General features: G+C 43.2%; 1 protein-coding gene across 2 annotated transcripts in view; it reads right to left on the bottom strand.

Annotated features, from left to right (window-relative positions):
- The window catches only part of GALK2 (galactokinase 2), an 83613-nt gene that overhangs the window by 26943 nt on the left and 43462 nt on the right, over positions 1–13208 (bottom strand). For both annotated transcript variants that reach the window (XM_015427933.1, XM_015427932.1), the window contains one exon: positions 2931–3141. In XM_015427933.1, coding sequence (XP_015283419.1) covers positions 2931–3141 — 211 coding nt within the window. The remainder of the gene's footprint in view (positions 1–2930; positions 3142–13208) is intronic.

Raw genomic sequence — 13208 nt, forward strand, 5'->3', positions numbered from 1 at the left:
CCAGTCTGTCCTCGGCTATAGAGTAAGAGAATATTTTGCAATCATACTTATATTTGTCACAGAAAAAATCGGAAGCCTCCTTTTATTTTATATAGTTTTTCTGTCTTTTTCTTTGCTTTGCTATCTTTCTCTTACTTGTCATTCTTTCCTTTAATAAAAAACTTTAACTGGGGGAAAAAAGAATCTGGCTCCCAAATGATGTGGCCAACGCAAAGCAGAGTGGGGTCATTCCTTTGAGCTTCATTGTTTTCCCATATATTCAGTAGTAAAACAGACTGACATTCAATAGAACAAAAAAGTCTGCCCTTGAAATATATACACAGCCAGCCATTTGAGAAACGTTCCATGTCTGCATACAACCGTAACTATAAGTGGTTGGCTGATTTAATAATGGGCAGGAATAGCTAGACTATATGGCAAGCAAATACGAGTGGATTAAATTCACTTCCTAAATCAAGGGTTACCCAAAAGAGAAAATAATCAAAATAGCCTCTATTTATGTCAAAGGAGAGAATTCGGAACACATGCTGCATGTTTTGCAGAACAAGCTGCCTCTTTTTTTAAGCTATACTTTTTCTAAGGCATGCAAGCTAAAAGCCACTTTGATCCTTTTCCTACCATTCCAGAACCAGAAGCTTTTGCCCCTTTAGCACGCCATTCTTTAAAGTGAGCTGGTAAATGGGCTTCATGCATTAATTTGTTACCCTCCCATAAATCTAAGGGGTTCGTAGTATCTCAAAGTTGCCCCACACATTCCTAAGTTGCTATTTGCAGGATACTACCATATTGGCACTTGTGGGGAAGTTTTACCTCTGTGTAAGTTGTAGCACATGAATGTCCACTAGACTTCCTCATGTGCTGGGAAGCTTCCAAGGTTTGGAAAATATGTAGGGTCAGATTTGAAGATTCTCTACACAGAGGAACCTTCCATATTGAATCTTCGTAGTAAACACAATACACTTTGAGTTGTTATTGGGTCACCAGTTAGAAGTGATTTCTACAAACACTAAAAAACCAAACCGAAAAGCCCTGTTTTTAGTTTGACTTACTGTCCCCCTCACTTCCCAGAACAGGTGGAGGTTCTATATATAAAACGTTTTTTAAAAAAAATAGCCAGGGCACTTAAGTTTTCCCCATTCCTCCCACAAGACTGGCTGTTGACTTGGACTGCCTGCAGGATTCTTAAAGGTGTTTAAAGGGATTGTGGTCCCTTTAGATGCCTTCTCCAAGCGCAGCGAGTGAACACTTGGAGATGTTTAAGGGGCTGCGAGCCCTTCAAATGCCTTCAGAGTCTTGCTGAGGAGTCGTGCAGCTTGGAGAAGGCATTTAAAGGGACCACTACTCTTTTAAACACCTTTTTTTCCTCCATTGAAAGCTATGAAGGATGGGGGCACTTTCTTTGGGTGCCCACAGAATTGGACCCCCTGGTCCAATCTTTTTTAAACTTGGGGGGTTTGAGGAGAGGCACCAGCAGCTATGCTGCAAATATTGGTGTCTCTATCTCAAAAAACAGCCACCCCCAAAGCCCCAGATTGGTTTGCCATTATACCCTATGGGAACCATTGACTATAATGGTCCCCACAGGGTATAATCCCCCCCCAAAAAAATTCAGGTTTCCCAAATATTTCCTGAATCCAAATACCATACCAGTATTGGGATTTGGGAATATTGGAAAATACCGATATTCTTCAGGTTCAATATGCCCAAACCCCCAAAAATACTTCTTCTTTTTTGCACACCCCTAGTTATATCTCTGCATGATTTCTTGCTCTGGTCTTCATCCCAGTCAGTATCCACTGCTGGGAGGACAAGTCTGTCATGTCGCTGTATTGGGTGCAGTTAGCTCATTACAGCCAAGTTACCAGCCCTCTGAGGAAGCATGCCCACTACTGTAAGTGTCCAGAGTGGACTCCTCCGCAGTCCAAAAGGAAACTTTTTTGGGGGCACACCCCTAGAAAATGAGTATTGACGAAAATTTGTTTTATGAATGTCATCACTAGAATTTTGTAACACGAAGGCCATTTCACAGAACAACTTGATGACGTAAGCAGTGGTGGATTTTAATATAACATTGGCAGTTGCCAAGTTCTTTTCTCAGTTGATTAAAATTAAAAATCATTAAATTTTTACATTATCTAGACACATGTATTAAATAAATTTCCTTCTTTTTTTTAGTCTTAGCGTGACATTGTTCAGAACCGAATTGGCTGTAAGAGCAGTGTCATTAAAGTAAAGACGTAAGCAGAAGAGTGACTTTGCCCCAAAGTCACCCAGTCAACATCATGGTTAAGAAGGGATTTGAAGCTAGGTCTTCTGTGCCCAAACCTAATGCTGTGATCATTCCACTTGGCGTTAATTTTTGATCATTCGAGGGGCAGCGTTTTAAGGCCACTTCACCCAAAGCAATGATGAGCAGAGACAGTGAAAAGACAGCTTGTCCTGGCTGGAAGTTCCAGACTGTGGTGTACCCAAGAGTTATCCTGAGAGGAAGGTGAAGAAGAAAATCCTGGGAAACACATAAGACAAGACAACTTACCTGTTTCTCTCTAAACTTTCCTCCAGCTATGAGAAGGTTAGCTGTGACACAGTGGCAGACTCATCAGTGATTTTGTTCCCCCCCGGGAGAGAGATTTGCCCCCTCAGTGCATGCCAGTTGCCTACCAGTGAGCCAGAAAACTGCATGCAAATTAATCCAAGCACCATTCAAGTCATTAATTGGTGTACCGCGTTGATTAACAAAACAATGCTTGCAGCCCTAATATTTTCTCAGCTTCAATCTGAAGGCTCAGATATACCGGCTAATTAACACATTTGTCCTTCAAAGACTCCAAAAGACCATCTGAGATTGTATTAAAATCCACACTGTTATCATATCGATTAGTATTCAGTTCTTTTACATAAATACAAACAACCTTTCAGCAAGCACTCACCGTCTCGTGTGTTCTGACTGAGGATCTGAGCACATAACTCTTTGGGGCTAATTCCGAGGTGTTCTCCAATTTCCTCTATGCTGTAAGGCTCCGGATGAAAGACTTCCTCAACAACAGTCAGCATTTCCTCCAGGCTGAGTTTCAGTGCGACCTGCACATCCTGGAGCTTTGCCATTGCTTTCCAATCTAGACCTTTGGATTTGGCTAAAAGCTGCAACAACAAACCAGGCATGCATTTTGGGATGTGAAATGGATACAAGATGTTTATTTAAACCAAATAAACCTAATAGTCTGTCTTGAAGAAAAAATGTTCCTGAAGACCACAGAGAATTGCTTGGAAAATCAGCCCAACAGCCACCTAATTAAACATTCAGTTTCCAGCAACAGCAAGATCTGTGCACACATAAATCTGTCTGACATTGGGGTGGATCCTACCACTCTACTGAGCAATGTTCACTTATTAATACCTCAAATTTTCTTCTGGCTTAAGTTTGAAGGCTTCGTCCAAATTAAGTGCCTCTTCTATAGGAGGAAGGCTTTTCTGGCTAGAGGAAGGCTACCTGGAGGAAGGTTGGATCCACTCAGAGCAGTGGTTCTTCAGGGTCTCGGTTAAAGGTCTTTCACCTTACGTCTGGACCTTTTAACTGGAGATGCTGGAGAACTGACCTATTCTGCATACAAGGCAGCATCTCTTGAGGGTTTCAGGCACAGGCCTTTCCTATCATGGGGCAGGGGCATGGCTCAGTGGCAATGCTCCCTCTAAGCTGTAGAGTCTTGTCAGCAAAAATTCAGCTTTGTGAGCCACTGGCATTAAAGTGGTGAGCGAGGGATCTGGCTCCTGCATAAATCAGTTTGCTCTGGAGCCATCCTTCCTGAGCTAAGACAAAAATGTGTGAGCCGGAGGCTAAAAAACTGTGAGCTAGCTCACACTAACTCAGCTTAGAGGGAACACTGCTCAGTGGTAGAGCATCAGGTTAAAGTGCAGAAGAACCCAGCTTCTGTCCCTGGTATCCAGAATCTGGACCTTTCTGCACTTAAATCTGGTGGTCTACCATTGAACCATGCCCTGAAGGAGCTCCTAAGCACAGCTTGAAGACAGGAGCCATCTCATGTTTGTCCCCAGCCTCTGGTATTCAAAGGTATGTTGCTTAGCTTTTCTGAAGCCCTTTCAAGCTGATGGCCATCTCTTGATGTCTTGAGCATTTTCTCACAAGAAATATTTTAAAAAAACTGCTTGAAGTTCCTCACCTCAAAATACAAATTTAACTCTGTCTGATTCAGCTTAGGCTGAGGTTAAGGTGGTAGCTAAATTCTTAGCCACTAAACAATGACAATTTCTTAGCAAGGAGGATAAGCCTGGATGCTTTTCTTGACATCATAGTAGACGAGTCACAATACAGAGGCCTGATATTCCACACAGACGATCCCCCTCGTGTGCTGTTTAAAGTGGCTTTGAGACAGCTGCTCATATACACAGAGGATCATTGGCTATTCCTGGAAAGAGCATTTCTGTATTACTTTAGCTTTGATCTAAGACTTGACGATTGAACCTGATCTTTTCCTGGGTGTCATGCACTGCTGTGGCAAACGAATCTGACAAGACTAAATATTCTGGGCAGTCATTTGCAGAGATAGGGCTGCTGTCCAGTTCTTCCACTTCTGTCTCTATCTGTGGAAGTCCACTGGCTCTACTATTGATGGAAGTAAGGCTGGTTTCCCAGCCCCCCACACTGCTTTCTTCCTTAAGCTATGACCTGTAAGTGGGTGTGTGAAGGCAGTCCACTGTGCTTGATCTGTACCTATGAAGGACACTTAGAGGTCTGCTCAAAAACATGTGCAAAATAATAAATGCCTCTGAGCATGTACAGAGTGCATTTCCCTCCCCAGAATGATTAAAACCAACTCTAAGAGCTGAAGGAATGGGTTCTACGTAGCACTTCTCATTGTAGCAACTAAGTTCATAGACATAATAAATGACTGTGCACTGGGACAGTTCATCACTGAGCCAACTTGGTTCTGAGTGGGTCGTGTTGAGGAAAACTGGACCTCCAGTTCAATTCTTTGTTCTTGCATTAAAACATTGGTTCAGACTTCATATCAACATGCCTGAAACATGGGGGAGGAGATCAAAGGGAAGAGATCTGGGGTTTGCTATGAGAAAGCTGACAAGTCTTGACTTGGTGCCTTTGAATAACAGTGACAAGGAGCCACACCATTTGGTCACCTGGAAGGGTTGTGGCATCAACTCACACCTCATTTCTTCCTCTGATGCTTTGATTTACACTATAGAGAGAAGCATCCTGTCATAAACGGCTTCTCTGCTGATTTTTGGATTGGCTAAAGGGCCCCAACTATTCAAATCTGAGACTTTAAGAGTTAGCTTTTCTGTTCTTCTGTGTTAGTTGGAGCAAGCCAGCTTCAGCTCTCCTGGAGGCAATCGGCTAACCTGATCATGGGTTAGACATAGGCCTGGCACACAAAGAGACTTGGAAAGATGCTTGACTTCACCCAAGAAGGGTAACATATGGTAACTATAATTTAGGATCTAATGTGTAACTAGAACTTATTATATAGATTTGTTTTCCTGCTCATTGCTCTGTTCTTTGTAATATTCTTTGAAATATTCTTGCACTTTAATATATACTTTTAATATATCTGGTTGTTCTGTGCTTTAGAAGCTTCAATCTAATTGGCCAAGCTCTAATTTAATTCCAGTACCTTATACTTATTACTGGTTTATTATTAGTGGAAACTCATTCTGCAAGTGGACAACCTTACAGGGCTGATTTCCTGGCTTATTCCCAGGAAGATTGGAAGTTTGCCCTTTGGCTTCTAATCGTAGGATAGTCAAAATGGCTGGTGGCAGGTCTGGACTCACACTCCACGGTTGTTTGTAATTTTGAGCTCTGCCTATCCATAGCAAGGATCCCCTGGATTGGGAATTCTTGTCTCAACACCTGGTGAGAGATGTAGAGGCTGATACACTAATTGGGAACAGTGACTACAATGCTATTAAGTTCAGCGTTCAGGTCAATGGAAAGTTACCCCTAAAATTCAAACTGTAACATTTCAAAAACAGGGAACTTTACAAATATGCATGGAAGGGTTAAAAAAAAGTGAAGGGGAAACACAAGAGAGCCAAGTCTCTAGAGGATGCTTGGAAGCTATTAAAAACCACACTAATTGAAGCCCAAATAGAATGCATTCCACAGGTTAGGAAAAGCACTGCCAAGGCCTATGTGGTTAACAACACAAGTCAAGGAAGCTAAATTAAGTAAAGAGGCTTCTTTTAAAAAGTGGAAGGTCTGCCCCAATGAATTGAACAGGAGGGACCACAGGCTCTGGCAAAAGAAATGCACGTCAATCATTGGGCATGTGAAAAGAGATTTTGAGAAGTGGATTGCTAAAACCATCAAGACCAACAATAAGCATTTTTTAAAATATATCCAGTGCAGGAAACCAGCCAGAGAAGCAGTGGGGCCTTTGAATGACAAAGGAATAAAGGGATTGCTAAAGGAAGATGGAGATGGCAGAGAAGCTCAATGACTTTTTTGCTTCTGTGTTCACTGTAGAAAGTGTGGAGCACTGAAGAACTGAGCCAAATTGAGGTGACCAGAGATGAAGGTTAAGAAGAAGAAGAGAAGACATTGGATTTACACCTCGCCCTTCACTACCCAAAGGTGTCTCAGAGTGGCTTACAAACTCCTCTCCCTTCCCATCCCCACAACAGACACCCTGTGAGGTAGGTGGGGCTGAGAGAGCTCTTGACAGAAACTGCTCTTTTTTCAAGAACAGCTCTTATCAGAACCATGGCTTGCCCAAGGTCATTCAGCCAGGTGCAAGTGGAGGAGTGGGGAATCAAACCCGGTTCTCCCAGATTAGAGTCCGCGCACTTAACCACTACACCAAACTGGCTCTCTACTAAGACCTACTGGGGAAATTAAAAACTAATAAGTCTCCAGATCCTGATGGCATACACCCAAGGGTTCTTAAGGAACTCAGATGTGAGAATTACTAACCCATATATGTAACCTATCACTAAATTCAGCTGCTGTGCCAGAAGACTGGGGAGTAGCAAATTTGACACCAATTTTTAAAAAGGGATCCAGAAGGGAACCAGGAAATTACAGGCCAGTCTGCACATTTGTCTGTTTCCATCAAATTAGTAGAAACAATAATCAAAGATAGAATTGTTAGGTACATGGTGTCAAACTTGGGCATCCTTTGCCATGGGTTTCTTAACTGTCAGTCTGACTTTGACTCTGTATGCTTATCGTCCTGTTTCATTCTGTCTGGGAGGGGGGAGCATGTGAGTGTATGTGTGTGGAATTGCTTTGCTGGGAGTAGTGCTTGCTTGAAACTGTGTCTATAACGGAGTCTCCCTTCCAGGGGAAGAATGAATGCTGTCCTTGAGTGCCAGACACTGCTAGATAATGTAACCCTATGCTTGCAGGTGTTGGAGGAGGGCTAATGGTTCACAGTAGATTTTGGCGGGCTGGATGTATTGGTGTAATTGGACTGGTCATAAGGGGGGACTGTTTGAATTATGTATAATACAAGAACTGGTACCAAGGGAGTCAGTTCTGACACAAATCATCTATGCTTGAGACCTCTTTATCTCTCAATAAATAAATCTCTGCCAAGAGAGTGTTCTTGGGAGTGAGTTTCTGCAAGACCTGACACATAGAGGGACAAAGCCTGCAGAGTGAAAATCAGCATGGCTTCTGCAAAGGGAAGTCCTGCCTCACCAACCTTTTGGAGTTCTTTGAGAAAGTTGAACAAGCATGGTGACTCAGTGGACATTATATACCTGGACTTTCAACAAGATTTTGACAAGGTACCTCACGAAGGACTCCTGAGTAAACTTAGCAATCATGGGATAGGAGGACGGGTTCTCTTACAGATTAAAAACTGGCTCCATGACAGGAAGCAAAGAGTAAGAATAAAGGGACAGTTCTCACTATGGAGAGAAGTAAGCAGTGAGGTCTCACAAAGATCAGTACTGGGGCCAGTACTACTTAATTTATTCATAAATGATCTGGAACTAGGGGTGAGCAGTGCAGTGGCCAAGTTTACAGAATACACCAAATTATCCAGGATGGTGGAAACCAAGGCTGACTGTGAAGAGCTCCAAGAGAACCTCCACAAACTGGGTGAGTGGGTGACAATGTGGCAAATGAAGTTCAATGCTGGTAAGTGTAAGGTGATACACATTGGGACAAAAAATCCCAGGTTCAAGTATAGGCTAATAGGGTTTGAACTTGCTGAGACTGAGAGGGGAAAAGATCTTGGGGCCATAGTAGACAGCTCAAAGAAAATGTCAACCCCAGTGTGCTACAGCAGTGAAATGGATTGAGAATAAAACAGCCAATACTGTAATGCCCCTGGATAGATCTATGGTGTGGCCTCATTTGGAATACTGTGTACAGTTCCGGTCACTGTATCTCAAAAAGGACATTGCAGAGCTGGAAAAAATACCAAGGAGAGCAACCAAGATGACGAGGGGGTTGGAGCAGCTTCGCTATGAGGAAAGGCTGAAGAGCCTGGGACTTTTCAGCTTAGAAAAGAGACGACTTAGGGGGGGACATGATAGAGGTTTATAAAATGATGCATGGGGTGGAGAGAGTTGACAAAGAGAAATTTTTCTTACTCTCCCAAAGTACTAGAACTCAAGAGCCACAGGAATAAACAGCTTTAAAAGGGGATTAGATAGATTAATGGACGATAAGTCTATCAGTGGCTACTAGCCATGGTGACTGAGGGGAACCCTCCATGTTCAGAGGGAGTCAACTTCTGAATCCCAGTGCCAGAAGGCAACATCAGAAGAAGGCCTCAGCCTTTATGCCCTGTTTGTTGGTCCTCCAGAGGAACTGGTTGGCCAAGGTATTGGACTGGATGGACTATTGGTCTGATCCAGCAGGGCTCTCCTTATATCACTGCACCGGTGCAAAAGATCTTCGGCTAGTACAGCATATGCCACCGGGCAGGGATGAGTCTCTGCATCATGAGAAACCCCCAGACACACTTGCACTCACAGGGAGGGACTGGGAGGAAACCAGCCAGCCCCATGCGACACATGGGCTGGACAGGCACCTCCTTTGCTGCATGGGGCTTAGCTGAGTACTACCTTCCCCCTGCCACACAGAGCTTGAGCTGTCCCATGCTTATGGTTGGGGAGGTTCTCGCTTCAGCCATCTGCCCAGGACTTTTCCAGTGGCCTTAATGGCCAGTCCACCTCTACACACTCACGAGAATACTGGAAGAAGCTACTGTGGGCACTTCTAACTGATAGAAGCTCTCTGGGGACAGACATGCTCTGTTTTTTGTTCTCATCATGATAAGAAGAGAAGAAGTGAGCAGTGGCTCATGAAAGCTCCCACCCTGCCACATATTTTGTTGGTCTTCAAGGTGCTACTGGATCCTTACTCTTTTCGGCTGCTACAGACAGACTAACACAGCTACCCATCTTGATCTACCTTCATGATATGTCACTGTCCTTGTTCTCTGTTTTCTGGGGGAATGTTTGCTGTCTGGAAGATGCATCTCTGAAGGGGGTGGACGAAGAGTGCATGTGTGCATATGCACGAAAATGCTCAGGAGGGAAAGTGGCATTGTATAGCCCGATCTTGTCAGATCTCAGAAGCTAAGCAGGGTCAGTATTTGGGAAACCACCAAGGAAGACTGCAGAGGAAGGCAATTGCAAACTACCTCGGCTTCTCACTTGCCTTGAAAGCCCCTTGCTGGAGTTGCCATAAGCTGGCTGTGACACAAACATTAACACTTCCCTTCCACCCCCCTGCAACAAGCATAGGCACAAATAGTAAATCTCGCTGAATGTATCTGAATTGCAGGTACTGTCAGATACTATTTGTGGATCTAGTATAAACTAGATTCCAAGTGCTATTAAGTAGTCTAGTGCACCATTAAGTTTAAACAGAAGAAACTGCCCATAACAGTTTAACTTGCAGTGGGTGGAGAATTGACTTCAATAATGGGGGGGAGGGTTATCGAGCGGGGATGACTGCTGTGAGAACAAACGCACTGTGCACAAGAGCTGCCTGTGAAATGCTGTGGGGTTGTGAACCAAAAAGAGCTAGGGCTGAGCAACACCCTCTATCTAGCCTGCATTTCAGATGCATGGGGGTGAATTGTGGTGATTTAGCAGCAAAGAATAGCCTGTATGTGCTCAAAGCATTTTTTTTCTGGAACTGGAAACAGGTTGTGGGGCTAAGTCCCAGAGAGCCCTGGGTCGTATTAAATCCTGGCCATGGTCCAGTGTCTGCTAGGCGAGAGCTGTGGTTGCGGTTACTTTCCCTGAAGACAGGGGTGCAAAAATATTGTCAGTGACGAAGCCTTGCACTCAAAATGCCCTCAGGGGCCTCTGTTTGTTTGTTTCAGGCTTTTTAATTATGACTTATTCCTAAGGAGAAACATATTCTCAACCACAACACTGTCTAAATGGAGGAGTTTTTGTCAGGGCAATGTTAATAGGAGGTTTGTGTCTCCCCCCCCCCAAGCTAAAAATGTGGTCTGTTCCAACTCCTAGATTACACAGATAACGTGCCTTTAGCCCAAGTGGGCTGTGGCACTTCTTATTATCCAGTTATATGTCACTGTGGCATTTGTGAGTTCTCGGTGTAGCCTAGTGGGAAAAACGAGAAGACCATGTAAAAAATGCATAAAAACTGTAGATGGAGTGGAGTTCCAAGGCAACACCCTTCTTACATATTGGGAGTGCAATCATTGATGTCTTTGGATGCTTAGCATAAATTACCAACTCACAAGATATGCAAAGTAGGCTATTCAGATTTGGCAAACTCAAATATACGGAACGTTCATACGGCAGACGTGCAAGCATTTCTTGATAGACTGGTAACCTGTACAGAATTCCCTCAAAGTTTGAAAACCATCGACCCGTCGAGACAGGTAACAGATAAGAGCCCAAGAACACAGTAAGAGCCTACTGGATCAGACCAATGCTCCATCTAGTTCATCAGCCTGTTTCTTGAAGTGGCCAACCAGTTGCTGCCTACAGGGCCAAACGGGGCACAGAGGCCAAGGCCCTTCCCTGATGCTGCTTCCCAGTCCTGGTATTCAGAGGTTTGCTGCCTCGGTATATGGAGGCTCCCTCCAGTCTTTCCTTTACTGTTTTTCTTTCTTTTCTTTACTGGCTAGTAAGCATTGCTGGACCTCTCCTCTGTGAACCTGTCTCTAAACCCCCTTCTAAAGTATCCTATGCTTGTGGCCATCACTACCCCCACTGGCAGGGAATTTCACAGAAGAATTACTCATTGAGTAAAGAAGTCCTTTCTTTTGCCTGTACTGAACCTATCTGCCAACCATTTCATTGGTTGCCCCTGAGTTCTACTATTATGGGAGAGAGGGAGGAAAAGCCTTCTCTGTCTGCTTTCTCTAGCCTCTGTCCACCCCATGCATAATTTTATAAACCTCTATCATGTCTTCCCTTAGTAGGCTTTTTTCTAGACTGAAAAATCCCAAGATAAGGTTGCCAACACTGTGTCAGGAGAGTCTTGTAGATTTGGCAGTGAAGCCTAAAGAAAGGTGGGGCGTAGGAAGGGGAGGGATCTCAGCAGGGTATAAGGCGCATAATCCACATAAGCAGCCCACCCTCCACAGCAGCCATTTTCTCCAGGGGAACTGATCTAACAGCCGGAGATCACTTGTGTTCCTGGGAGATCTCCAGGCCCTGCCTGGAGGCTGGAAACCCTACTAGCCTCACAGGAAAGGTGCTCCAACTCCTTAATTCTCTTGGTTGCCCTCCTTTGTACTTTTTCCTGCTTCTGCAGTCTCCCTTTTGAGATATGGTGACCAGAACTATGCACAATATTCCAGTAGCTTAATACAAAGGCATTATATACATTTTCAATCCCGTTCCTAATAATTCCAAAGCAGCTAATAATTCCTAACTAGCTTAAAAATATATATAAAATGACCAAAGGAGAGAGAACAATATCCAAATGTCAACTGAGTTTTCCTTGCAACATATTCACATGTGTCTTACAGCACTGCAAAGAGAGACTCAACCTTCATTTTTGTTAAGTTTCCAATGTGGCAATAAGTTCAAGCTATTGTTAGTCACCTGGGGACAGGGGCCATCTCTCTTAAACAGAAGGGAACGGCTTCTGCTGAAATGAGCCAGGGGTTCATGTAGCCTGACTGTTGTCTACTCCTGCAGACTCATTTCAAAATCTCAGGTCTGGTACCTGAAATCTTTTAACAGGCAATATAAGGGATTGGACCTGGAAATTTATTTACTGCAGAGTTCCCAGCCCATTGGCTTCTGGGCAGGTTTTTAATTCATAAAATATTATTTTAATGAACTAGCAGTACAACACTAAGAAAACTATTAGGGCAAAATTCTAAATAAGATTAATACTAATAACACTGTCCTGCGAATAAGACCTATTGAATAACAGGGGATTCAGTTCTTCTAAGTAGACCTGTTTAAGATTGCTTACTATAAAGGTTAAAACATGATTGTGAAGACAGTTGATAAACTTCTTACTGTTTGTCCTTTGTTGCTTTTCAATATAAGCCTTGTAGGATTTTTTCCCTTTTTCCTGTATGTATTTTAAAAAATTAGCTACATCTGGTGCCATCTAGTGATTTTCCAAGGCCTATTTCTTTTCTTTTGGAGAGGAACATTTTAGTCGTGCATCTGATGTGCATATTACACATTAATATTTAGACACCAAATTCATGCCAACACATTAAAGGGAAATCTGTTTTTTCTTATGATATAAGCACGACTAAGTGCCATTTTCTCAGAGGCCTTCCAGTTATGCTAATTTTGTGGGTTTGCTTTCAGTTTTTCTATCCTGACGCTCAACCCAAACTTGCTATTTACTTGCTCCGTTTATAGTCTGCCTTCATATCAATATACCCTTTACACATCAATCTCCAATTTTGATATATTTATTTGCTTCACTATGTTTCCCCTGGAATTAAATCCAAACAAATGGTGACCATATAAACTAAGCTTGTTATTCCTGTTGGGTCCTTGCATCTGTTAAACATCTTCATTATATTGTATGATAATTGCTCTCACCCTCTACCTATATGTATGGACTGGTCACTTCCATTTCAATGTATGTAAAGAAGTGTGCATACACACAAAAGCTTATACCTTGAATAAAACTTTGCTAGTCTTAAAGGTGCCACTGGACTCCAGTTTTGTTCTGTTGCTTCAGACCAACATGGCTACCCCAACTGAATCTACCTTAAGTATTCAGACACTGAGACGACAACCCTATTCTC

The sequence above is a fragment of the Gekko japonicus genome, unplaced genomic scaffold (genome assembly GCF_001447785.1).
Source record: "Gekko japonicus isolate JY-2015 unplaced genomic scaffold, Gekko_japonicus_V1.1 scaffold772, whole genome shotgun sequence".
NCBI classification, from domain to species: Eukaryota; Metazoa; Chordata; class Lepidosauria; order Squamata; family Gekkonidae; genus Gekko; species Gekko japonicus.